The sequence below is a fragment of the Poeciliopsis prolifica genome, unplaced genomic scaffold, assembly GCF_027474105.1.
Source record: "Poeciliopsis prolifica strain line A6 unplaced genomic scaffold, Auburn_PproV2 SCAFFOLD005, whole genome shotgun sequence".
Taxonomy (NCBI): domain Eukaryota; kingdom Metazoa; phylum Chordata; class Actinopteri; order Cyprinodontiformes; family Poeciliidae; genus Poeciliopsis; species Poeciliopsis prolifica.
This window is the reverse complement of record NW_026562380.1, coordinates 13,737,665-13,765,624: the sequence shown is the minus strand read 5'-3', so window position 1 is coordinate 13,765,624 and position 27,960 is coordinate 13,737,665. Positions and strand designations below refer to the sequence as shown.

The 27,960-nt window shown below is 39.3% G+C and overlaps 2 protein-coding genes across 11 annotated transcripts in view; both read right to left on the bottom strand.

The window, feature by feature from the left end:
* Positions 1-33: 33 nt before the first annotated feature.
* Positions 34-15,338, bottom strand: LOC129359968 (coiled-coil domain-containing protein 6-like). Its single transcript, XM_055029972.1, has 9 exons — positions 15,002-15,338; positions 13,382-13,531; positions 11,198-11,326; positions 9,386-9,489; positions 8,530-8,690; positions 6,862-7,018; positions 4,134-4,234; positions 3,138-3,259; positions 34-1,287 (listed from the first exon to the last, which is right to left on the bottom strand). The coding sequence occupies exons 1-9, from the start codon at positions 15,254-15,256 to the stop codon at positions 1,081-1,083; spliced, it is 1,386 nt and encodes a 461-aa protein (XP_054885947.1). The 5' UTR covers positions 15,257-15,338; the 3' UTR covers positions 34-1,080.
* Positions 15,339-17,219: 1,881 nt separating this feature from the next.
* Positions 17,220-27,960, bottom strand: part of LOC129359710 (ankyrin-3-like) — a 91,744-nt gene continuing 81,003 nt past the window's right edge. For all 10 annotated transcript variants that reach the window (XM_055029531.1, XM_055029540.1, XM_055029532.1 and 7 more), the window contains 7 exons: positions 23,673-25,059; positions 23,399-23,558; positions 22,840-22,914; positions 22,430-22,513; positions 22,202-22,308; positions 21,121-21,197; positions 17,220-19,425 (listed from right to left, as the gene is read on the bottom strand). In XM_055029531.1, the coding sequence (XP_054885506.1) occupies positions 19,406-19,425; positions 21,121-21,197; positions 22,202-22,308; positions 22,430-22,513; positions 22,840-22,914; positions 23,399-23,558; positions 23,673-25,059 (1,910 nt within the window). In that variant the 3' untranslated portion in view covers positions 17,220-19,405. The remainder of the gene's footprint in view (positions 19,426-21,120; positions 21,198-22,201; positions 22,309-22,429; positions 22,514-22,839; positions 22,915-23,398; positions 23,559-23,672; positions 25,060-27,960) is intronic.

Here is a 27,960-nt window from a genome sequence, read left to right as displayed (position 1 = left end):
AGAAGCAATTGCCCATAAAACTGACAAAGCGGGTATCGTCATGTCAAGAGCTTTAATCATACATAGAAATTTAGTCAACAGTACCATTCAGTCAGAATGCTTTAGCAGTATGTATATTTAGTGTAAAGAGATTTATGCTTTTTTTTTTTTTTTTTTTTTTTTTGCTTTTTTTTCTGATGAGAAATATCCATTAGGATGATAGAAGCTTTCAGAAATACACCAGATAGAGATCAGAGAGAAGACTGAGTACATGACTAAGCTGTAACACCTTGGACTATATTTGGTGACATTTATCTCTGGTGTATGTACCAGTGTCCATCTTCATGGATGTTTTTTTTATTTACTTTTTTTCCTTTTTAAACTTTCGTTTTAAACTCAAGGCTTCCGGGAACTAAAATAACTGCATTGCAGGTTCTGTTTTGATCCAATGCCCTGTTAACGGAGAACATCCTTCCACGACAATTTTTGAGGACCTAATCAAAGCCACGATTAACTTGGAGTCATGATGACACGGCTTAGAAGACAACAGGGGAGAACTGGAGTGCAGAAAATTACTGCTATGTCTTTTTATAGGCATGAAAAAAATAACCATCTATCAATCCATCCAGTTCTCTAGCTGTACATCCACCGATCCAAACATCCAACCTATAATAAAACACCACCATGACACACACTAACTGTGCCGTTTGTGCTATCTTAGAAGCGCCACAACAACTCCAACCAGCTAGAGTCCCAAACAAAGAACATAACAGGTACAAGACAGAGGGTGGAACAATTATCCTACAAATCCCAGGAGCTTTTATTCTGAAATCCATCCATTCCTTTTGAGAGTAGCTAAATATCGCCACGTGGGTTTGGCAGGCCGCTGCCGTCACTGAGGCAGAGTTTGCCTTCTTGTTTCCTTTTCCCTCCGAAACATCTGAAGCTGCGTCTTGTGGACTTTTGTTAAGAGTGAGAAACTTCACTTCCAGAGCTGGTAATGATGGAAGTTGCAGCGGTAGCATCGTGGCATTCAATGCGCATTCATGCGCAGAGACAAAGAAACTTCGTGTGTGTGTGTGCGCGCAAGTGAGTGTGGCGTTAAGGCTGGGAGGGAGGCTGTTGTGGTGGTGCTGTCGCTGCATGCTGTGACATGGCTGCTGGGGAGGACATGGACTGGACCATGGGCTGGGCTGGTGGGGGGAGTGGCGGCTGAGCCTGCTGGGCCCCTGAGTGCGTGTTGGGAGAGGGCGGTGGCGTTGGACGTTTGAATTTGTCGGGACTGGTGCTTCTTCTTGGGGAGGGCCTCTGAGAAAGAAAGAGAAAATAAATATAAATTATGTTTGTATAAACAGACAAGAACACAGAATTTGTGGCTAAACCAAGAGGAGACTTGGTTTAGCTAAAAGGATATCAACACTTATGATGTCACAGGGTTTGCCCCTGCTCTGACAACCGATCCAATAGATCCAATAGATTCTGCAGAACTTAATGGACAGCAGCTCCCCGAGGATCAGGGTTGGACATTCCTGGAGGAAAGTGCTTTAAACTTGTAAATAAGGAGCAGGAGCATTGTCTCCAGATACGCAGACCACTAAAAGGAAGTGGGAGGTTTTAATCGTTCAGACAGGATCATTTTGAAGCTCAGCGCCTCAGAGACTGGGTGGAGGTTCAAAAGGATTTTTAACCAAATATATTGTGCCCAACATAGGTATGAGTTGGTGAATGGAGTCAATGTGTGGAAAAATTTAAAGATACACTTCTACTGTTTAAAATCTTTTCAAAGAGAAGCTAAAAAAAGGTAAATGTGACCAGAGTTGTTCCTGCATTGCTTAACATGGGAATATCAGTCATCAATGTCTGAATAACAACACTTAAGCCGCATCTTAAGACCAACTGTTTTGCAATCATTGACAAAACACAAAGATACATTAACTGATAAGGAATTGTTGCTTCCCCAGAACAAACGCTTGCAATAACCAGCTCATTAAAACATCAACTCAGTCATAAACAGTTATGTAAAATCATTTTGCTATCAACTTGTTGAAAACATGAACATGCTGTTGACTTGACTTTAGATCATTTATGAGCTGCAGAAAGTACAACCCACATCAGCAACAGAGTGCACCCATATTAGAACCAAAACCGAGAGTTTTCTCGGCCAGGTTTTAGTTTGAAATATTTCACTGCAGAAATATATGAAAAGTGGTGTGTTCCTGAGAGGGTGGTGCTACTTTATGTCTCAACTATGTCTGCAATTATGTCTATTCAAAACATCTTCATGTAAAAACCTCCTGGCTGTGAATTACAGCTGAGAGGCAGAAAATATCTTTAGTCATTGTTCCAAATAAGAATTGTGTAGCTCGAGGTCTTGCTACTAGAAACATGATTTAACAAGCATTAAAACAATCTGCTGAGGTCTTTGTTACAAAAATCCAAGAATATTTCAGCACCAGAGGCCATTTATTTAACATGGTTTTTACAGACCGTTGCTTTGTATCTGAAAGGTGCTAATTATGCTGAGCTTTTGGAGATGGTGGTGGTGAACATCAATTACCCAAATCCTCGAGGAAATACTTCAGTACTGAAACATTAGACACATAAACCCTAAGAGCACTCAGAGTCACTCTTATAGTCAAATAGTCAAAGCCTAAAATTAGGCCAGGGACCGTTGGTAATGACAAATTACAAGCTGTCGTTTCTTTGCATTTAAAGAAAAATTCAAAAAGGGCAATATAAAATGTTTTTAATAAGAAATAAATGGAAGAATATACAAAATATTATTACTCAATTTCTTTTCGAAGTTACCTGATATAAGGACGTTGGGATTTTTTTATTTGTCTTCCCAGAAAATAAGTAAAAGGAATGATGGTTTGGGTAATGTCTGCACACTTGCAGTTAACAACAGCTTCCCCAGTGCTGTCAATTCAGCAACTTTCTTACTGTATACTGAGCAAAGTTTCAGACAAAAAAAAAGAAAACTGAATATTTTTACATTCATTGATGAAACGCTGAGATCATTCTACCTTTTGAATCTGCTGTGTTGGGAGCAGAAACATACAAAGCGCACTGGCTCTTTAAGACTGGAGGTCAACACTCCTAAAAGCTCCACCAATATTTTAAAGAGCTGGGGACAATAACTTGTGGATGTTACTTACTGCTACGGCATGAGAGGAGCTTCCGTGGATGTGCAGGGCGGGGGTGTTGTAGTGGGAAATGGCAGCTCTGGACAGCGTTGCTGGAGGGGTGAAGCCGACTGTGTGAGTCCCATACGAGAGCCCTGGAGGAGAAGGTGGAGTGAAATTTAGAGCGATCACCCACTGGGAGTCATATTTAAACCACAGATATGGAAGTTAATAGCTGCATGTGTTTAAATTATTTAATTCAATTTCCTTGCTTCATTGCACATTTTTCAGAGTCTATTTGTTACAAAGATATCAAAGTTGGTCAAATTGTAGTAAGCAGCACCAAACGGAGATGGCCATTGATTTCTTTGCTGCCTCCGATGTTTTGCAAAATCTGGATTACAGATTACTGAAAGTAAGGCCACTCTGAAGACATCTTTCCTGTGTGAGCAACAGTAAGTCATAAATTTGACCTTTCAACAAATGCTAATGGCTGGTACCAGATTCCAATGTCACAATTCCAACCCAATGAAGTTGTGCAAGACAAAAGCTATAAATTCAGCAGGAACGCTGTGCACTATATATGACTGGTGACCTCAACTGCACTTTGAGAACTGTCAAAAGCAGCACTAATACCTATAAACTATAGTTAGCAAAATATAGCACTAAATCACTTGACTACGCTTGACTCTGTTTTGCTGACCAAATTTTTCAGTGACTGGTTGTGTATTCAAACTGTTTTATTTTATTGCAACTTTCACAAGTAAATATAGCATTCCTTAGTTTAAACTATACTTTTGGTTTTCTAATCCAAAAGCCCTTAAGTCAGATGAAGATCAGATAGGATTTGGGAGCAGAGCAGCGCCTGTCGTATAGAACATTAAAATGCCTTGTTTATGAATGTTTGCACCAGGTTAGACACAGAACAATTACCATACAACCTTTGTCACAAAGATAAAACTTGGATCAAAGATGATAAGTCACAATAATTGACCTCAAAGGTGCTTTTTATTGATGGTTTGTCCTCACCAGGTGATATGGGTCGACTGGAGCTGGGGGAAGGAGTGTAGGGGATGGGGCTGGACACGGTCCTCGCTCGCAGGCCTTGTGCAGACATCTCATTAAAGTACCTGAGAAAAATCAGAGAACCTTATGAAAACCTGCGAAAAAAACATATAAATGTATGAACATATAAACTGCCTGAGTCATAAAGGCAGAAAGTCATAAATGGAGAAACTGGTGTTAGATTAGTGGTATGACAGGTAAACAGGAAGATCACTTTCAAGTCTGAAGCAAGACAGATTGTAGACGTTATAGATGTTCATTGTGATATGGAAGTAATATTGCTAAGCTGCAATAAACATACAAGTTCCTATTCATTTTTCAATATAAATCTGGTCCAAGATGTATCCTTACTAATACAGAATGATGTGACTGGTTTTTGCTGTCTTATGTTACAGCTCCCAGTCATAAAATTGACAGCTCATGACCTAGAATGATTTGGTTTACTTTCAGTCAGTATCATGACATCATGTGTGTTCTCCTCATCCTGTGGTGTCAAAGATGTGTCGCACCCTAAAATTGAAACACCCATTAGACACCTGAAGCCAGGAAAATCTAAAAATGCATTGTTTGGCATCATTTTTAACTCTGCAGACTGTTTTTCCAGTAGCTGCACAAATGGCAGGCAAAACCTTTGTAGTAGCACTTTTGCCAATGAACCAGTAAATGTTTCTTTGTGTAAAGGACTTCTGCATAGTTTGTGGTCATTGTATTAGCACGCTAACCGCCAACAATCCCATAAAGCCCCAATCAGTTCGATAAAGCAGACATTGTAGACTTATAAACAAAGCAGGAAATCACCTGGACTCCCAAGTTTATGGTTTAGTTCCTAGTGCAAGAAAAATCAGAGAACTTTATGAAAACCTGCAAAAAAACATATAAATGTATGAACATAAAAACTGACTGAGTCATAAAGGCAGAAAGTCTTTATGTCCTATTTCATACACTTGAAATAAGACAAAAACAAACAAGGAACTGTTCTGCAAGATATTGTAGCTTGTTTCAAGTCAGTCACTTTTTAAATGCAAAGTTGACAATTAATTGACTTTTAAAGCAAGTTTTAATGCAACTTTGCTTTTAAAGTGTTATTTACCAAATAATGGAAAGTTTACACCTTTAATGCATTTTTAATACAAATTTGAATTGAATGAATGTAATGTTTATGACAGTGTAAATAAAGTTTCACCAAAAAGTTCTAGTATCATTGGCAGATTTTTTTTTATTTACTTCAGTTTAATACTTTCTTCCAAGTGAAAAAATCTAAGTGAAACTAGCATTTTTTTAAAAATAAATATTTAAGAATTATTGACTTGAAACAAGCTGCTATATCTTGTTAAAAAGATATGAATTAGTTTTGTCTTATTTCAGGTGTACAAAGAAATTTGTAGTTGAAAGCTGACCAAAATACTTGGTAAGATGTTGTGTTTTTGCAGTGTGGGTACAACCTGCGTGTTTTATTTACAAGAAGATCTGTCAGAAGTAAGAGGAATCAACAACTACGAAAAGCTGATTGAGCTCTGCAATGTGTAAGCTTTAATGTGGCCAGAATGATTTGCTGCATTTGGTCTTGTTCTCGCTTTGCTTGAGGAAAAGAAACTCCACAAAAACACAAAATGAGATGCAGCACATTGCAAAAGTATAATTACCCTCAACTTCTTCAAAGGTCAAGTTAGTAGCACAAAGTTTTTTATTAGAGTTTTAGGAAATAGAGCAACACAAAGTAGGTGGCAAGAGCTAAATACGGGTAGAAAACCTGACAAAGATGGTTCATAGATAGACTATAACACTAAAAGTCCTGGCAGAGATGCAATTCATCAGCAACAATAAAAAAATTGTTGTGTTTTATGTTACAGAGAGTTGATGAAGATGAAGCTGATGAAAACCCTAACATTTACCTCTTCAGTTTATTCAGGTTTAATTGACAGGACCAGGGGTCCAGTTTCTGTCACAGAAAAACACCCCTACACTTTACTGAAGGGACACTACCTTAACATGTCCATCTGGCCACTCTTACATAAAGGCCTTTTGGTGGAGTCAATTAGCAATGGCTCACCTCCTGGGTGGTTTTATCTCTGAAAAACAAACACTGGCGCTCCGTCTAAGTGACCACTGGGTTCGTGGTCGCCTCTTTGAGGCTTCAACATAATTAATCATGAAAAAAGGGAATGACTACTCCTCACATTCAATCTACCTAGTTAAAAAATTTTCTTGTTACACTTTCATGATTTATGAAAAGTATTGCATGTTTTTCTCCCACTTTGCAATTATGCACTATTTTGTTTTAATCACAAAAAATCCTGTTAAAATTCTCAGAACTTTTCAGCCTCAAACTTAGCAAGACAGGTTTGGTCTTCTGCAAGGATCTGTACAGGTTCCACCTTCAAAACAGAAGAAGCCAAATTCAAGTGTCTAGTGCCAAGCTGTGATCTGAACAGCAACCTTGCAATGTTATTCATCTTTGTTTTGGTTTTCAATCTCTTCAAACTAGCACGTTTAATGACCCGTTGTTTAATTTACAATGTCCAAACTAAATGCCAACAAGTTAAATGCTTTCCAAACTTTGGTCAGGACTCTGATGAAGAATATCTGACTTATCTACTGAAGTAAATTGTGGATATCGTTTTGTACACCAGTGGAAGTCAGAATTACTCTGACCCAAGTGGCAACCTTTACTGTGGCATGCTGCACCTTTTACCTCTCATCATCCATCTCCAGACTGGACTCGCTCTCTGACAGCTGCCGGCACAGCGCCTCCCTGCGCTCCATTTCCCTCTGAAGCTTTCTCTGCAATCGAATGTTCTCCTCCCGCATCTGCCGCTCCTCCTCTATGTACTGCGCACGCTTCTCTGTGTCTAGACAGACCAAAAAATAAATAAAAAGAACAGAAAGAAAAAAAACACCGTCAGCTTTAAATCACAGATATAATACAAGGTGGTAAAATAAAGAACACCTGAAACAATATTCAGCTAGTCGAACCAGTAGCACACAAAACTGAGATATCCAAACAAAGGCACATTGTGTTCCAGTAATCTCACAAAATAACCCAGTTTGTGCATTCCTATGTTTTTGTTTTCCCAACAAAATGGGTCAATGCCAGTCTCGGATAACACAGCTGGTTATTCCATGGCAGTCTTGTTGAAAATTGTCTTTTCACCAAGTTTGTTAAAATATTTAGCATTGCATCTCCCCCTAGTGGTAAAAAAGCAGAAAGATAAAATCCAAAGTCCAACTTGCTTTGCGTCTAGTCTGATTTAATGACGTTTAACAGAGCTCTGCATTCCAACAGTGATGTCGCCTCTGCTTCTTGTGTAAAAAAATGACCCACAACTATTGTATGGAGAATTTATCTCTGCTTAAAATGTTGCTCCCTAAGATGAAAGATGAATAGTCTAAAAAAAAACAAAAAACTAGTTAAAAAAACAGACCATATAATTCTGATTGTTGCACGTTTTTAAATAACCTATCCATGCCTTATTGTCTGTATGGCTGCAGAGGCATATCTTATACAATATCATTAAAGACATGAATGATCTTGAACGGATTATCACTCAAACTATTCACTGTAACAGAGAAGAGAGTCCAGTATTTTATACTATATCATAAAACTTTAATTAAGGTCCACTGAAAACAAATCTCTGAGTTAAATATTTTCATTCAAAACATTTACAGATAATGTAAATGCGTAAGTTGATCAGCTGTCACAATCACTGCATCGGCTTTGTTGTCACCCGGCCATGAATCAATTTCCAAATCTCTGGTGATTCAAACTTCCTCACTTACCGTGGGACTTTTGTGAAAGTTTGCCAACAGCTAGAGCTGGGAAAGCAAAAATGCTGACTGTGGGATATGAAAACAGTACAGATCAAAACATCTTTGCAACTTTCTCAACCCTGCAGAGAGATATCCCTCCCCAAAGCAAACACCTTTGGTCTTCATAAACCATTTTTTGCTTACTTTAGTTATTTATTTGAACCGTTTTCATAGCGACGTCAACATTTTGAAATGTGTGCTTTTTGACAAGGCTATAATAATAAAGTGAAGACAAAACACTGGCTACCTTTTAATAATAAAGACTGGAGATGAACCCTATTTAAAAATCTGATTAGGTCAGTTTTGTAGACTTTCAGTCACAACATTGGTTTATTGCATCCAGAGAAGATGGAGGTCATGAAGCTGAAACAAACCTAATGCCATGAAACCAGACAGATTGTTCTCAATGGTGTTTGTGATATCAGATAAAACAGGGCAGAACAAACTCTCCACCTTTGTTTACATGAGTCAGTTTTACTAGTCATCATTAAATTATCAAGGAAGGCCAACTTACACACCTTGGGTCATAAGATGAAGGAGAGTGAAAACTTACGCTGCAGCTCGGTGGTGCGCAGGCTTTTCTTGAGTCTCTCCACCTCGTTCTTCAGGAAGCGGATATGCCGCATCATGTTCTCCGGTGAGTCTATTTCCATGGAAACGTCTCTTGGAGATGGAGGAGCCGATACGGGCTGGTCCAACTTTTCCTGAAGAATTCTTGTTTAAAAGAAAGATACAATGTTGACTTAGACACGTAGATGCTTTCATAAAAACTCAAAAAGAAAAAAATAAACATTTAGCTTAAGCACCTTTTACAGAACACACGAATAGAAAAAGACTTACACAAATGTGCTCTCCATTGATGTCTGAGCATAAATTGCCTAAAAACATTTGTTCTTTTGTTTCAAGACTTTAAAAATAATTTGTTACAGAAACTGTGATTTTAATTAGTGCAACTCTGCCCACTGGCATTAAATGAGCCTACTTTCAGAAAAAACTGGGCTTGCAAATTTAAAATAGATTTAGAATTACATTTCTACTAATAAAAGCAGTTAATGTTAAGTTTTGCCATGTAAATAATCGACAAGAGTGTGACTTTTGCTTCTAAATAAACTAAAGTTTCCTTTGCTGTCAAATTAAAATGAACAAATATAAACCGTATTTTAATCACACGATAAACCTAATCAAGATAATAACCATATTCACATTTTTTTAGGAGACACACAGTTCTGAAGTGTGGAGAACAAAAAGTTCTAATAAGGATGGAAGAAACATGTTAGGTAAAATGTGCTCCAGCCTTGGTTTCATAAATGAGAACCATTCCTTACATGACAATAAAACGTTCATCTTGAAGAAGTTATCTTTTAACAATTCTGTTTACACAAAGCTGCCAAGAGACAGCAGTTTTCTACCTTTTCTCTGCCTCCAGTTTGTCCATGCGTTTCCACAGCCTGTTGACCAGAGCTTCCTGTTCTTGCTCTAATGTGTTCTCAAGGTCAATCTTCTCCCTCCTCAACTGGGAAACAGAAAAGACAAATGAATGGCATTCAGAGACAGAAAACCCTGTAACTCGAACCCAAGAACTACATCTTGATAAACCTGTTCCAAAAAGAACCACCGAATTTTGGCCCGTCACACATGTAAGAGCACAAACATGTCAAAAAATTACCCAGCGCCATAAATGTCCTCCATGTTCAGACTCTTGGCACATAAGAAGCTATACAAACACTATGGGATGAGGAGTCGAGAGTTGAAACCCCAAATCAAATCCACCCTTGGTGGTGCCAACTGCTGCAAGATTGAAGGGATGGACTGTGTTTTGTTTTGTTTTTAAGCTGCAGTGTGTACCTCTCAGTCTGTAAAAGAAAAGCTCTGGCATATTGCTCCCCGAGGAGGAGGAGGAAGAGGAGAATGATCTGCATCAAGGAATCAAAAACAAGAGTAATACGATAGCCTGCTGGTTTGATTGGAGCATTCACAGCGAGATTCATGAAAATAGAAACCCACTTCAGTTTTCAGGCCTGGAAAAGGATTTACCTCACATTGGTAAATACAAAAACAGACATTTTGTTTTTTTTGTGTGTGGACGAAACCTAGCAGACCTGTCAGCATGTCCTCGGAGAGTAAAGCAAGCCGAATCAACAGTGCAGTACACAAAAACCCTTCACCCGACTCTCAAGCTGCTGATTAATTGACAAAAACAATGAGCATGTGTTTCCCCGTATATTCAGTTAAATCCAGGTATGCTTATTGTCACTGGCCATGGCCTTCAAATACTACAATTATAGTCTCATCACATCCCATGTCTCCAAAATGAAGGTCCATGTCGTTCAGGTAATTTACAAACTAATCTGGCTGTTTATGTTCCTTTAGGAGTAATGGCTTCCTCTTCTCTGAGAAGCCTTTTAACCCTAATTAGCACGCACCTGATTTTACAGAATGATGACACCCTCACAAGCTTTCAACTGGCATTTTCACACCATTCTAGGGCCAAAATGTACATTTTACAACAAAACACGCTGATGTCCTAGACACTGATCCATCGCCATACCAGCAAAAATACTGGGAATTAACCCTGCTGCATTCTCATTTCAGTTTTCCTGAACTATAACCTTATGTGTGTGTAAATTCCACAATCTGACAATAATAATCATATACTCTCTCAAAAAAATGTCCAGCATGCTAATGCAATACGGTTACATTGTAGGAGCTGAACTACATGGTGAAGGTTCTCCTGTTATATAGGCAGTGATGAGGGCAGCAGGCAGCAGCTTCATGGCAACACAATGAATAGCAGGGTAAGTCCTTGTACTGGGAGCTAAAGCATATTTTTCTTCTTGCAGCCATATTCTAAAAATAATGCTGAGAGCAAACAGTCTAAATCTTATGAGAATGATGATTCTACTTAATTTCTGTCTGATAGAAATAAAGATAAACTAAGAACTTTTTGTTCTTTCTGGCATTATTACACTAAATTTATGAAGAAAAAAAAAGATTCTAATACCATGGAGGTATTATTCATTAATCTTGAAGCTTAGTTCTGTAAATAGAAATTAATTTCAAAAAAAGTTTGCTGCAGTAAAGTTCATTCCCAGGTGGGAGAGTCTGTTGCTGCCACAAATAAAATTATGTAAAGAAGAACAAGGAAAAGATGTAGACATTAAAACTGTAGCTGAGCTGACAGGCTGCTTATAGACGCTTTTCGTTTTGAAGAACAAGCCTACCTGTTCCAGGGTTAGCTGCTTTGAGATGGTTTCATTCTCCATTTTCTTAATCTTCTTCATTAACTTGTTGACCTGGAACTCCTGCTCCTGCTCCAAGTGCTGCTCCAGCTCCGCCTTCTCATGTTGGAGCTATAACAGAAAGGCAGACAAAGGAAAAAAGGGGATGAACAAAATGCATGCAATGTACAAAAACAAAAGAGAAAATATGAGCTAGAGCAGCAGCCTGAATAAAGATTTATACATTTGGCTTACATACTTGAAGTAAAACAAAATATTGTATTGAATTTGGGGACGAACTTCCCGGAGAGACACAGGAAAAAATTACATGGCTACCACAGAACTTTGGGCTCATGAATTAAAAACGAAACCAGGGTGCGGCCCAGCAGAGCAGATCAGAGCATCTCTGTTATGAATTATATAACTCGCTAACCAATATGGAAAAAGAATTTAAATTCACTTAATGTGAAATACAGAAGAGGGGGGTGTGGGGGAAGCATTTTTATTCCCATACCTGCTCAGTGGTGGAAATGTTTCCTTCAATGTGGATGGTACCAATAAGCTAAATTCGCACACAGTTAGTTCTCAGTCCACAGTATTCATGTGAATAGAGATATTCAGGAAATTGTGGCAAACCAAAAGCAGTCATTTTAATGAACTTGCAGACTATTTTGGCTTCAGCAGTGCATCCTCCCTCTGCAGCTAGAGATTTCTCTGTTCTCACTCTTAAAAAGACATTTCATTTACCCCGTTACAACCAAACACCACATTTAGCTGTTTATACAGTGAGTTTCTCAGCACACAGGGCAGCCTTAAATTCAAAGTTGGAGATAGTCTGCTGCCCAACCAGGTTAAGACGTTAAAGTATAATTTTGTATCTCCTACGTTTGACTCTGAACATTTGCTTGTTTGGTTTCATTTCAGCGAGACGTTGCAGAGCTATCATGTTTCCATCGGTTTTTGTTTCTTTGCTCCTGAAGCAGAGAAAACCAGATCAGAAACAATGTCACCATTGGGACTGAGAATTAAAACGTTTCCATCCATTGTGAGTTTGAAATTCCTCAAATTTAATTTTTCAAAATGTACAAAATATCAATGTTTTGAAGTTTGGTTTGAAATTAGGGCAAATGAACAACATTTTAAGAAGTTTAAGTCGCATCTGTAAGTTTTAGCATTTGTAACTTATTATTCTGTCACAGCAAGTATTTTATAACACAATTAAAGTCATTCTAATCTCCAGGTAAAGGTGCAACAGTAGCTGATTTGTTGGAAGATTTTGGTGCCTTAATTTGCAGCAAACAGGCAAAAACTGGGCAGAGAAAGAAGGAAGTGGGGGGCCATGGGAAAGCTGAATTTTAGGCGGCAGTGTCGAGTACTAACAGCCTGTGATTATGGGGTCTACCTCTTCGCCACACGTTGCCTCCAGCAGTAGCTCAATGAATATTGTCCAAACTTTCTTATATAAGAAGACAAACTATTCAAGATTACAACCCAGAGCTCTACAGCCATAACTTGTGAATATTTTAGCAATGGTTACCCTCCACAAACACTGAAGGAAACTACACTTCATTTAATTCAGATTTCTGGTAAGTGTGTCTGATATTATGAATGCATTTAACTGTCAGCTCACAAAAACATGGTTGAGTTTGAATTCTGTGTTTGCAAACAAATATAAAAATGTTATTTAAAAGAAAATATGAATGCTCCACTGGGATATGAGTGAAACAAAATACTGGAAATAATTAACAGGTAAGAAATCTCCCTTCATGAAACTCCACCTGGCTAACACTAATGTTCCTGGAAACTGCTTCTGCACCAGAAACGCATCCCGACTTATACACAATTATAAGTAGGATGTTATAGCTTTACCTGTAAATACACAATATTTGGTGAAGGAACATTTTCCTTGGCCCACTTTTACATAAAGTTGGGTGAAACAGAGCACCAATTAAGTTCACTTTTGAGGCAATACAGGCAATTGAGGTGAAATTTCTAGCACCAAAATTTTTGATGGATGACAAAATGAGTTTGATGCAAAAAACATTATGATGTACAAAGCCTCTAAAATTACCTTCAAGATGTGCTTAAATCATCCACTAATGATCACTGAACAAAAACTGGTCAAAACTCTGAAAGTTTGGCAATTCTGCAAAGCCGATCTCCGCCCCTCTTGATCCGATCACTCACTTGCATAAGTTTCCTCGACAGTTCATTCGTCAGGAATTCTTCCTCCTTTTCATAGTTGACTGCCAATGTCTCCTTCTCCTTCTGGAGAGCTTGGATCTTCTTGAACAAGGTGTTGCTGATAAACTCTTCCTCCTGCTCGGCTCTTGCTTGCTGTGCAACATAAAACAAATGGGGACAGTGCCAAAGGAAACGTCAGTTAAACAGACTCTAGCAACCTGGCATGGGATAATGTTTTCATCTTTATCCTGATTAAATTGGAACAGCAAAAAGCAATGAGTACAGCCGTATATGCGGGAAGCTAAGACTCCTGCAAAGTGGATAATATGGTAAGAAATTAGAAGAACAAAATCCTCAGTGAAACATGGGATAGCTAAGGGTTTTACACATTTTCACAAATTCATATGCTGTGGGCTGCCAAAGGGCTTTTCACACTTCAAAATAAGAGAGGTAGGTTAAAATGTGATTTATTTTTGTTTTTCTTTTTTGTATGCTGAAACACTCCATATTTAATAAATGCATTATAGTCCCTATAAATAAATAAATAAATATTGGAAGGTGAGAAAGGAAAGGAAAAAGAAAATTCTGTATTGGTAAAGGGGGCTCCAAATCAATCAAAAACATTAACATTTTAATAATCTATTTTACAATCAAACTGCATGTGTAAAAATTTCTTAGATGTGTCTGTAAAACAAATAGATAGATGCTCCACCAAATCTGGCTGCAGGGAAGTCTGCAAGTCAATGAGGAAGCATACTTTTCTCAAAGAAGTCGAGAGGTATTGCAGTAAAGGTCGACTTTTTAATGAAGGGAAGACTGCAGCAGCGAGGGCACAGGAGAAGTGTGTTGGGACAGCCACGGCAGCTAGCATTACAGAGTGATGACATGCCTGTCCTTGCTTGTCTCATTTCCCATCTCTTCTTCAGTGTCCTCATAGCTAAACTGGGTTCATCAAGCAGAAACAATGTGTCAACTTTTCAATGCGACCGAGTCGCCCCGTATATTAGCTGCACGCAACTCCCGAAACTGTGAAGCGGCGAGCAGGGAGGTCGACCTGTCCACGTTAACGGCGTGGCATTTCGCTACGTCGTAAAGTTTGGCCTAAATATCCCCCCACCCGTCCCACGGATCGCTTTCACATATCTACGAAGCTTGGCTGATTAACCCAGCAAGAAGACATACGAGGCGTCAGCATGTGCCAACATTGCTACACGGCTATTTATTAACTCAAGTTACTGTATCCCCCTTGGTTATAAAGTAGTGACAGCGGTGTGAGTTATCAGCTAACGGGCCATCAAGGTGTGGTGCACATGTTGGTCCTGGCGCTTTTTAGCAAGCCAAAGCACAACAAAGCAAAGTAGCTGCCAGTCATTGCCCAACCACCTGGCAAACGCTACCCCGCTGGCTTACTTAGCAACAAGCTAACTATTAGCAAAGCTAGCAAAACATCCAAGAGTTGTGTTCATTTTTTAATAATACCACCACATAACGCCCCAAATTTATTAGCGAGAACCAGCCCCCACTGGATAAATACCACCACCAGCAGCTAACTTACTGACAAAAGCAAAATACTTGGTTGAATGAGAACAGCGTGTAGCTAGTTAGCTGGCTAACGTTACTCACAATGGTGACGCTAGCTTTGCGGAGGTCCCGATTCTCCTCCTGCAGGGCTTTGCACTTTAGTTTAAACGTCTCAAGCTCAATTTTCAGAACTTTGTTCTCTTGCTGCAACGATGCAAGACGGTTCGTCAGTTCCTCCAGGCGAAACTGTGAAATGACTATACTTGGCTTCCCAGAATTTGAAGCGGAGGATGACATCGGGGTGGCCGAGCTGCTCCCCGCTCCGTCGGTGTCGCTCTCGCTCGCGCTGTCCGCCATGGCTGTGCGGCAGTCAGTGGAGAGGGAAGGAAGGGAAGAAGCTGCTCCAGCAGAAAGCGTGAGGGGCGAGTACAGCAGAACGGTACACTGTGTGACCTTGCCCCGGCGTGCCGACATAGCGACCCCACCAGGATGTCTCCAGTACTGTATAGTGAATGGTACTTTTTGTTGAGACATTTTGATTTAACAAATTAGAGCCTTCAATTCTTTCTATTTGTAAACTATAACATATAAATGCTCTTGCTCACGCCTAAAAATGTAATATTCTTTATTCTTATGTCATGTGAGACAATGCAAACTTGAGATTGACAAAATACATCTGTCAAGAGATCTAATCATTCACCTATGTTTGTGGCTAAGTTTATCAAAAGGGAACATACCGTTGATTAGTGTACAGTAATTATTTCCAGCCTGTGTCAGGATCGCATGATGACAAATGGCAGAAAATGTTTTGTGTGTGTTTGTGTATTTTCACCAAGACTTAACAGAACTCTCTCCAGTGACACAGTTTGTACCGTTTTATAAAATTCAGCCCAGCGTCTACAGAAATGCTTAGATATGCGGTTCATGTCAATGTAACACCCACATGCATGGCAGAATTCCAAGGTCTCTCAGGAATCCCAACAGAACATTGATCAAAGTATCAAACTGCCCCTGCCACTTCATTTTCCCTCAGCTGGGAATGTGGGAATGTGCAGACATTACCCACAAACACAAAAAATATGCGATCAATCAGATCAGGTCACTTTGTTCCACTGTTCTTCCAAACAAGATATCAGGAAGAGAACTGTGGACCACCAGATTTCTTGTTCAATAAACATTTTGGTGTCATCAATCCAAATAACTTTAATCCAGAAATGTTGACACTCGTCTCTTTACTGCCTGATGTACTGTAAGTGGGATACTGTATGGCATTTTTGTGGTAATGTCTTTCTTCTGGTGACTCGACCATGCAGCCCATTGTTTTTCAAAGACATTCTTATTGTGCATCTTGAAACACCCACACCACTTTTATTTTGCAGTCTTTTATATCAGCTCTTGTTATTTGTGAGGGGGTTATTTTTACATACCAAACTGTTTTTTGGGCATTTGTTGTTGAAATGTTTGTTCATCTGTCTGATCGTGCTTTGGTTTGAACAGAATTTCTCATTTTCCACCTAGAGTTCGAACTCTAATGACTGATATTCTCAGTTCCTTGGACATTTTTTGTCAACGTCTTTTCAGTTTTTTGCAGTTGTTATTTTAATGCCCAGCCATCATGCCTTTAAGGAAGGAAAGGGAGATGAATATCTTCTGGTGAGAAATGTGCATGCAGTAAGAAAATGTTCTTATTTACAGACTGAGCGACCTTCTTTGCTGAAGGCCATTCAGCAAAGAAGAGGCCATTAGTCTTAAAGCATAAATAATATATAAAAAAAATAGATTACAGTAAACAAGTGGACATAGGAACAGAGAAAGCAATGTTCAGACAAATGCAATGTCTCTGAAAGACAGCATATCATCATATAACACAGTGTTATATGATGACAGTGAATGTTTTCATATTTGTAAGAAAAAGAAGGGAGTGAAAACACAATTCCAAGAGAAAAAGTATGGAGGTGAGGGGATTATGATGTTGATTTTGTTCTCGTTTGCCAGAGGGTCTGACTTACTTTCCAAAATATATGGAAGAAGGAACATTATGTGACAATAATGTAGCAATGTCACAAAATATAAGTAAGGAAGTAAAAGCATGGGTCTGCCAAATGGAAGATTAGCCCAGATTAGTTGCGAAATAGCTTAATGACAATAATGTCAGTGTTGTGGAGAAGTTATCACAAAGCCCTGATGTTTCAAAGAAAACATGTGGGTGGAACTGGAAAGCAAGGCAGCCTACAAACCTGACTCATCTACACATTAAAAAAAAAAGTGTTATTGCATATCAAACCATTTATGGACACAAAAAAGAGAGGAGAAACAGCCATATTGCGAAATCTTAGCATTTTTATTTATTTAATTATTATTATATTTTTTTTTGGGAATTTTTAGGTTGACTTTTTTTAAAGATGTCTGAAACATTTGTGGTGGCATCATTTGCTGCTGTAGCCTCTAAAAGACCTTGAATAACCAAAGTGCTAGAATAGTTACATTTTCAATGGCTTCACTCTGTTAGTAAGAATTGTACATCAAAAAGTCTGCTCAGGTGAAAACACTTAACAAAATTGACAAAACAAATTTGACTTTCAAACCATATGAAAGGATCCTCTGTACCCCCTGATTGACATAGCAGTAGAAGGGGATGTAATTTTACACCATACCTGACTTCTTCTAAGCAACCCCATACCCAAACAAGGAAAAATAAAAAACAGGTTACATTGTTTTTTTGTTTTTTTTTATCCATGTCCACAGCATAGACATCAGCACACTGAGGCTTCGCATCAGTAGTACACCACACTTTAGAACTACATGGGTAGCTAATGAAAACCAATACAAAGATGGCTCCTAATATAAAATAAAATCCTCTCAGTGAGCCAGTGAGAACATTTCTATTTCACACTGCATATACAGTCTCTCAAGTCTAAAGAGATCACACAGTTTCAGAGTTAAACACAATTTATTTTATGCTTAAATTATTGTTTGGATCCATCCAGTGTTTTGTCATACATTATGCTATGGAGAGCTACAATCAAACAAATCCTTTATGTGTCCTTAATGTGTTTTAAACCAAGGAGATATTTCACCTCCCACCCACCCATGATTATATGTCCAAAAAATAATAATAAAAAAAATGCCTCGATGCTTCTTCTTTAACACCACACCAGCTGTTAGAAAACCAAATAGACACTCAGCTAAAATGATTACAGTCTAACAGTGTACAGGGACTCCAACACCTTATCGCCAATACACACAGAACGAGTTGAATATTACAGCGAACCAGCCTACAAGCATTTACATTCAGGTCACCTTGTCCTCTAAGCGGAAGCTGGCCCTCTCTCAGCTTTTCAACAGACAGACAATACATCACATCCTCAACAAGCTATATATGTGTTTGTTTGTTTTTTCACCCCAAACCCCAGCATTAAAAACACATCAATGGCATCCTTTGCCAGTCCAAAATATAAAACTGGTGACAAGTTTCAGGGCTTTAGGTGTTCAGAGATAAAGGGTTTTGTCACTTAAATACAGTGTTTGCAAACTTGTAAAAATTGTACCTAAAATAAGGTGAACAGCATGCATGAAAATATGAGTTACTCTGAAAGGCTGCTTCTTTTATTTTTCTCTTTTTAATTTTATTTATTTATTTTTTTGCAGGATTAGATCAGTTCCCAGGTTGGGAACAGAAAGTTTCTGGAAATACCCCCACCCCCTTCTCCCTATTAAAATCAAACCAGCTTTTTTTGTGTGTGTACAAACATTAAACCTGCTCTAATAATTAAATATACAAGAACTTGTGAAGTTACAGTCAGATCTTTGAAAGTGGAACTGCTTCTGTAGATTATGAAAGCACTTGAAAAGAGCCATCTCCTCAATGCACTCTTATTACTAACTCGCCCTTTATTTCAGAAGTATACACAGTCATTTTCTCTACAGAAAAAAAGCTCTTTTGTTAGTTTAAGTTTTAAAAAGGAGCAAAAACAAACAAAAAGAAATCCCCCAAAAATTTACATCCTGACAGTAATGAATCAAGAAAAAACTATAAGGCGAGTGTTGTAGTCGAGTCAGAAGTGTTTCATAGGTTATTTTTGCGGTACCATGTCTGCTTTATCCTTTCCTTGAGCATTTGTGCCATCTTTGGTCACAGTTGTGCCTTTGCAGTCTTTTTTATAATTATTATAATTATTTCCACAGCAAATGATGCTCCTCAAGAAGGTTCTCGCACTACCAGTGGATCCACTGCACGGACTGTTTCACACAAATCAGGAAGCAGAATCACTGTCTACTGGTCCACCGCAGTTCTCAAAAAAAAAGAAAGAAAGGAACTTCCTGGTCCTCATGGTGACCAAAAGTGAGTTTTTCATGCTCATGCGTCAATCTGAGAAGGTGAGGCTCCTCTTACGGAATAAACATCATTTGCTTGATGCAGAAATTCTGTAGACTGGACTTTTATTTTAATCCCTCACAATGGATGGAGCTCCCAAAATGGTTTGAGTGCTTGATCCCAGGTAACATCTAACGTAGTTCCTGTGAGCCTGCAAGACAAAATATTTTGTGAAATGTTACAGCTGATATGACCATCTCAAATGCACAAATTCATTCAAGAAAAATATTTACATACAATTACAAGAAGACATAAGCGTGCATCTTAAACTGTTTATTGATGTCATAGTATTGCAGCCACAAACGTCTGGACATTTCATTGGGCTACTATGTAGTAAACCAACACAAAATGTGATATAGAAATACCAATGTAAAATTCAGTATAGTTTGTTTTTGTAATGAGACAAAATGCGGAAAAAGATCAACTTCAGCAAGGCACTGCATGATATTTATTTGGAAGGTGCACGGAGAGGTTCTGCTGCACACTTGATATAATTATAAAACGGTAAATCTTGACACGTAGTTGCTACCATGACCCCTGTCACTATAGAAACTCTCTTTCTGATTTCACAAAAAGCCATTCTGTTTTGAAGTGACATGTCCACAGATGGAATGATTCCCAGCAAACATAAGGGTGAGCAGCAGCTGGGATTAACAGTCTGGCCGGTGGGATAACAAATTCTTTTCGGATGCTACGAGGCTGTTCTGAGTTGGGGATTTGGTGGACAAAAACAGGCATGCAGGGGTATCAGCAACTCGATGCAATGCTGAGGTGTGTGCCATCAATAAGCCCTGTTTTCTTTGTAACCGGCTCCTATTCACGCTCACTTAGCAGGGCAGAAAAGTGGCTCTGGGGATAAGCAAGCTCAGACCAGACAGCCTTTTACACCGAGTACAGTGAAACACAGCAAGTACTGTATGTGATTAAATTAGCTTTCTTTCTTGTTCCAGTCTCCCGAGGGCTGCTTAAAATGATAAATTACATATTTATGTTCGATGTGCAAAATTGTTTAAATTTCTATGCATCAGTTGATGGATCCAATTTTCTGCAGTGGTACGAGCCAAACAAAAGAGTTTAAAGGAAGATGGATGGAGCTGAACGCAGGAGCACACATCTGAATCAAATAGTGATTCCCTCATTCCCTTGAATAATGTGTTTTTCAAATCTAAAAGTCATATTACAGTGGCTCTGGGTGACTACAGTCACAGCACAGCGCGTTCAGCATATTTTATAATGGCTAGTCAAAGTCCAGACTTAGAACTAACTGAGAGTCGCTGGCAAGAAATGAAAAGTGATCACAGATTTTCTCCAACTGATCTGCTGGAGCTATTTTAGATACAAGAATAGACAAAAATGTCAGTTTCTGGACATGCAAAGCTGACAGAGATGTACTCCAAAAGACTTGCAGCTACCTTTACGAAAATAAAAGACTCAACGGCATGTAGAATTTTTCTTCCACTTCAAAACTGCACTATTTTATGTTTTCTATCCCAAACAAATCCAAGTTAAATGCGTTGAAGTTTGCGGTTGTAATGTGACTAAAGCTTACAAGGCACTGTAAGCTTATAACTTCATCTAAAAATAATGTTTTGATAACATTTTGTAATTGTACAGCTTAGCTGGTCTGCTCAGGATGTGGCTGATTGCCAAGCAGCTTCATTGGGATGGAAACTGACGAGGCATATTTACTGTTTGACAAGAAACTGCTAAAGCCTCAACTTCTGCTAAAGAAAATAAAATTCAATTAAATAGACATCTGATGTTTTTCATAAAACACATCCTAACCAGTAATAACAATGTTAATGCAAAGTTAGCCTAGTGATTGGTAGACTGTATTTTAATGTACCTGCTAAACCAAACCCATCCCTACTAGAGGTGCTTTTTGTCCCCCGATCGTCTGCATTTCCTCGCTCCATCCCCCGGCTGAAAAACACAAACACACAGAAATTTCTTCAACTAAAATGTCTCCGTCCTTTTAACAGCATGCAACCGTAACATTAATGTGAAACCTCAAACTGGATAGAAAAAACACCAGACACAATGGCACACGGAGGTTTGGTTTCATGGTGCTTTCATCCAAAGCAAGGGTTAGTTATAGTTGTGTTATAGAAATTAAACAATTATGACCACACCAGCTACGTACCTGGAAGGAAAAATAACATATTATGAGCAGGGTTAGAAACAACAAAGTCACAGCACTCATATCACTATTAACTGGTTAGGCTAGAAGAAAACAGCAAAAACACACACAGTGAGGAGCAAAGTGGCTTGCAATGTCTGTTGTATTCATGTCCAGCATGCAAGGCTGCATATCAAATAAAGGCATTTTATCCCCGTGAGTTGAAATAATGAGGACAGTAATATTAATGCAACCAACAAGAATGAACCTGGAGAAACTGAAGAAAAACCTGATAAAACTGAACTGATTCTAGTTTACCTTAGAGCTGCACACAGACAGACCTGAGCACCTGTATTTTTAGAAATCCTTTTTTTATTAACTTGTAATTCTAACAAGTTCGAGAACTTGTTTTTTTCTTTTCAATTTTTTTCAAATAATTTTTCAATCTTATGCGTTTCTTCACACAAAAGGGGACTTTTTTGTCACAAAATCAGGAAGCCGCTGCCATATATGGATGATGACTTCAATTTTGTGCACCATCTTCAAACTTGCGATTCTACCTGGCTGTTACCAGAAAAATTTAAAATATGCCTTACTAACAAAATAAAAAATCCATTTAGCCATTTAAAGTCAATTAAATGTGCGCTTTAATTATGTTAAAAGCCGTTTGTGCTCAGTGCAGCTTTAAGCCAACCTTTTAATCAGCAGTTAGCTTCCCCCAGATTATGACCTCAGAAATCCATACACCCATGTAGATTAACCCTTCAGGAAGAATAATTAAAGGGTTATCTTTGTGCCAACCTCTGACCCATAATCTTGCTGAGTGGGACTGTGGTGAAGGTCACTGTGCCTTCTGTCACCTCCTTGGTTTTCTGGAGTGGGAGTTGAGACTCGCCGAATTACCTTCCTGATCACCTGCTCGAGGTAGAAAGGCAATGGGATAAACAATCCGCTGTTTCTTGTTCCCTTCTAAAAAGAAAAACAAACTTTCTCTCCTGATTTAGAGAGATAAATCCGAATGAATGTTGTACATTACTTTTCTACTGATGAGGTTACCATCGTGGTCCATGTAGTGCTCCTCTGTCACAGACTCGCCTGGGATGTTTTTTGCTTCTTCTCCCTGTAAGTGTTTGCGGTTAGCAAATCATTTTATTTCAGCTCCTACTCCAAAAAGAAGTAAAATAATCCATCACCAACACCACGCTAGAAGAAAACCTCAGAAAACGAGAATGCCCCGAGTTAGTCCTCAGTCATAAACTGCCATTAGTACAACCAATGACACATGTACTCAAATGTCTCTGCTTTAAAAACACAGACACACAAACATGGAGGAAACCTCTGGGGATAGAGACCAAAGCTGCAGAGCGCACACCAGAATGAGGCGGTGAACTATAAACTAAATCAAACCAAAGCCCAACGAGCCTGGACGCCAGGCTTTCAGGGTACCTTTATAACGAGACGCCGCCTGTAGATTCTGGTGGTTACAGTCTGTTCTTCCTCTGAACCAGAATCTACACTAACCTGATGTGGAAGAATGCGTTCAAAGATTACACAACAAATACACAAATTTGTCATTTGATATATTTTGTTGATTTCCTCAATAGAGCTCTTTCTGGGTTCTGTATTGAACAAGAAAAGCGAGTATAAAGGAGCATCTCAAGTTATGAATTATGATTCATAACTTGTTATTCTCAAATTCATAAATAGTGCCATTGCACCCAGGGTGGTATATTTCAAGCATTTATTTCTGTTTATTTTGGGTTCCAGCTTTCCATTACATATTATCCAATTGACATCTGACAAGTCAGCTATTAGTGTAGCCCTTAACAATCCTATACTTTCACATCTATAGATAAAAATCACATTTTGCTATTTTTATGTTGTATTTTATTTATCTTAGAAACCTAATTGTAAGGCACAACCAACTTCCATCAGGTGAAGATTATCTTTTTATTACAATCCTTTTGCCTGATTAGTAAACAAATATTATTTACTGTCACTTCACCTGCACTTTTTTCTCCGACACCGGCGTCCCGTCTTTTCTGCCGTTTGATGAGTCCGATGAGGCGTCCTGAGGTGAGTGTTTCGAGTTATCACCGTTAGGTCTGGACCTCCCTGATTCAGCTCTAGATGAGGAGGTGATAGACTCACTAGAGTTTTCCTGACTGTCGGGTAAAAACAAATACAAACAAACAAATTTTCATTTAAATAAGTAAGTGGGTATTATTTTTCCTTTTAAATCGTACTTAAGGTGCCATTCTGCTGGGTTGCACTTGTACCTTTCCTGCTTGTCGAGTAAGTCTGAGCTGACACTGCGGCCCGGAGTTGGCGGCTCAACATTCACACTGGATGAGTCGCTGTGCCATCCTGAAAGTGAACATATGTTTTTTTCTGCGTGTTCAACCTCTGTAAGTCTCTCCTGATTCCTGGATTGAGTCACCTTTTCGTCCTCCTCCTCCGTCTCCTCTGAGCCTTCTTTGTTCACCTCCTCCAACAGAGATCCTAATGCCTCCTCTGGAATTTTTCTGCCTCTCTGCTTCTCTTCTTTCTCATTGGATCCAGACTCATAGGGCTGCAGTGGCTCAAGCGCTTCAACCCAAGGTTGAGGGGGAAGGTCAGACAAAGTCTGGCGTTCTGTTGCCCCTTCTAATGTGTCATAGATGCCTTGTCCATCTTTAGACTGCAGTTCTGACTCAGGATCTTCCATTTTTTCCTTCACTTGTACTCTTTCCCCAACATCCATTGATTGACCAACAGCCTCTTTGACTACTTTATCAGTTAGACTAACATGCTCCATTAACACATTGTATTCATCTTCAGCCTTCTCCTCCTCCTCACATGCTGCTGTTCTACTCCCATCTTGAACATCATTGTATTGCTCATTGACATAATCTTTATCCTGCTCTATGGACCACTTTGGTTCCAGCAAAATGATCCCTTCTTCTACCAGCTGAGACCTGTCTTTTGTAACCATTTCACACTTTCTTTCCACATTTTTAATCAATTCTTGTTCTACCAACTTCTCCACTAATCCGTTCCTCTCTTCCAATTGCGCCGTAACAATCTCAACCACTTTCTCAATTTCTTCTTTCACTTCCACTTGACCGCCTGTCTGACCTATATCCTCTTGTGCCCCATCTGAGGTGTTTCCCAACCGCATACCTATACATGATCTATCAGGGGATGATGGGGTTATCGATGACATGGATGACAGTGAAGGAGAAGAGGTAGAGAATGCAATGTCGATGTCCAATTCGCACATTGTCGGAAAGGACTGCGATCTGGGCTTGAGGGTGGGCTCCATTTCTTGAAAAGGTCTGTCCTCCTCTTCACTCAAAAGAAGCTGGTCGTTCAAAGCAATGTGGGGCTTTCTGACCTTAGGAGGAAGCGGGTCGGGAAGATCAAAGGTTGGGGCAGACAGGGCAAGCTCACAGGGCCTGGGGGGACTCTTAGGCGGGCTGTCTGGTTCTTTACTACAAGGATCAACAACTGAACTCCAATTCGCGAACTGAGGCTGATTGCAAGACTTGTCTGGATAGGGGTAATGGAGATGCTGAGGCTGGGCAAGGGAAGGGTTGGGGGTGACAGGGAGTTCAGGCTCCAGGAAGTGGAGGGTGGGCTGCAGAGCGGCAGGGGACTGCAGCTCGGCTAGAATGCTCTGATAATCTGTAGGCGACAGGATGACAAATGTACAGACACCGACAGAAGCATGCCACAACAGAACACGACACAAGCAGACACAGACAAAAACACAAAACCCAATCCAAAAACCATGTGACGTGGACAATGAGATAGAGACTCAAGTGCAAAGCAAGTATCCAACCAAACACCAGCCAAGATGTAATATGGTATAAAATTACAGAATGGCAAATCAATGTAAAAAATGCATTCAGTACTAAAAGTGTAAATGTTATCAATTAAAGCATCACAAATGTCATTTTATAAACTATTTCTTGCAAAGTATGTGTACGTAAAGTATTTAGTCCATTGGTTCTCAAACTTTTCATAACAAGTACCAACTCTTTAAATACTAAGTTGTTTTAAGTACCATCAATGGGATTGACAATTTAAAACGGTGTCATAACAAGTCTTTGATCGGTTTTGTTGTTTTTTTGTCTTTGGCAAACTGGCACATTGGGACTGTCCAAATAGTCCACAAGAGATGTGGTTCAATAATGCATGTTTGTACAGTTAATTGTGCATTTTCACCCCATTGCCTTCCAACACTCAATGTCTGAATAGAATATGACAGCCATTCTTAATAGTGATAGCTGCAGAATAAAAGCAAAACAGTTTTTTTGTTTTTTAAACTTTTGATGGTATTTTTATTTTTTCCTTTAGGATAACATGTTTCTACAGTGATTGAAACAACAAAATGCAGAGAAATAAATTGTCATTAACTTCTTTTGCTAATAATTGTTAGCCTGGTCACTTCACTTACGTTTTAGCAAACCCTATTTGTCTTCTAACTTATTTGCCAAGTGATCAGTGTTTGAAAAAATGTAATGCAGAGAAAAGCATGCTTATGAGCACAGATTTTGAAGAGTTGTTAGCAAGGTCACTTAACATTTAAATTAGGAAACCCCTATTGATATGCAACATGATTTGCTAAGTGATCAGGTTACTACTTAGCAAAATTCACTGGATTCCAAACGAGGAACAGAAATATTGTTAACTGAGATTCAGTGCCTTTCCCAGAGCCGAGTTCCAGTGATAGAAGTAAATATAACGCAGCATAAGTAATGAACAGGCACTTGTTCTTGGTTCACTCCGTTGTTTACGTTAGCATGTTAATTTTCACCTTGCAAAAATTGGAGCGTTTCCTTTGTTCTGGAAAATCTGATGTTCTGAGGTCCCAGTAAAAAAAAAAAAAACAGGAATGCCCAGCCTCACTAAGAGGTTTTGTATCTCATAGCTGCCAGATATGTAGAAGTAGTGAAACATGGCTGTATTACTTATTTATTAGCACTTCTGATGGTTTAACAGCGCTGTGAAATATCAACATAAAAACTGTTTGAACACATAAGATAGAGTGCAATACATTGACATCAGATTATATTACTGATAATAGTTATAAAAAAAAACAACCCAAAAACTAAACTCCATGTGATAGAGCACTTTGGAAAGACCAGAACCTGACTAAAGTGCCGAATAAGTCAACACAGCAATCAAATATTGAAAGGAGAAGTCACAATTGGAACCAGAATGCTCTTGACTCAGGTGTAACATCATTCACTGTTCCAACATATATGATCAATCTAAATCTGTATAGTTGATATCAGAATTTGTAATAAGCATTTATGAAGTCAGGTCATTTATCACAAGTGATTCTTGTGCTAGAGTTTGAGAACCATGGATTAGCTCAATAAAAACAGAAAAAAAAAATTACAAATATAGATTCATAGAGTCTCTGATTTTCAGACTGTTACAGTTTCAGAGACGTAAGATGATAAAGCTGCATCCTAAGGTTGCATGAATCATAGCGTGGGTAGTGGTAAGTGTAAGATCATATTATTTGCCAGGGTGTTGTGTTACATGCTCACATGACACTGATGACAGATGAGAGATGTGAGGAAGGAAGGATTGGACAGGGAAAAGGGGATCAACCCAGAGAGAGCTAAATAAAAAGTTCCATTTTAGAAGGATCTGAGCGGGTTCGAGCGGGTGGCTGGTTGACTGAGGTCAAACATTTGCACTGGCAAACAGGACAAGGAGAGAGGGAGCGCAAAGGAGGAGAAGAAGGGGCGGGGCTGGGGCAACGGGACCCGGAGGGAGAAATCGGAGGAAGGGTGCATATGGAGAGAGGGGAGGCAGGCCGGGAAGAGGAGTACGGTTGGGCAACTGGAGACTCTTTGCTTGCAGAGTCACTGGCAGAGGGTGCTAGGGTGGTAATGGGCTGAGATAGGTTGGTGTCATGAGAAGAAAGTATGGAGGTAGGGGTTGTAGGACTGGGGTCTGGTTTAAAGGAAGATGTGGTTTGAAAGGACAAGTCAGAAGAATATTCAGATAACGTGAGGGAGGCTGTGTTTGTGTGTAAAGCGACAGGGCAGGATGCGTTAGGAGTGGGGGAGGCTGGAACTGAGGTGGGAGAAGTTGGAATGGAAAAGACTGAAAAGCCTGATGGAGAAAAAGGTGCAGGGGACAAAGGTAAAGGTGAGGTGATTAGGGGGATTGGAGAGGAAATTTGGGGCAAGAAGGAAAATTCGCATGGATCAGAAGAGGGCCACTGAGGCACGGGACGCAAGGAATGAGAGTGGGGGCAGTTCGACTGTGGTAGCTCTAACGATGTAGGAGGCGCCAAGTCTTTGAGCGAAATGGAAGACTCATAACTTGGAGAGCGGCGTGGTGATAAAGGACAGAAGGTAGCTGCCGCAGAAGGTGTGAGGGGAGTGGGTGGAGGAGTTGGTGTCGGTGTAGGGAAATATGGACTTGATGTCGGCAGGATATAAGCCGTTTCAGCGCCTCTAGGAGTTAAGGGTATGATGACACACACTATGAAGAAATAAAATAACAGAGGACATGCAGGACAAAACAAAAGAGAAATTGAGGAGAGAGGGAGGGGGAGAA

Excerpts from the sequence above, each read along its gene's own strand:
- LOC129359968 (XM_055029972.1), bottom strand. The coding sequence starts at position 15,256 with ATGGCGGACAGCGCGAGCGAGAGCGACACCGACGGAGCGGGGAGCAGC. Across the intron at positions 4,235-6,861 it reads CTGGAGATGGATGATGAGAG|GTACTTTAATGAGATGTCTG; the intron begins GTAAAAGGTGCA and ends GATTTTTCTCAG. Across the intron at positions 1,288-3,137 it reads GCTCCTCTCATGCCGTAGCA|AGGCCCTCCCCAAGAAGAAG; the intron begins GTAAGTAACATC and ends TTTCTTTCTCAG.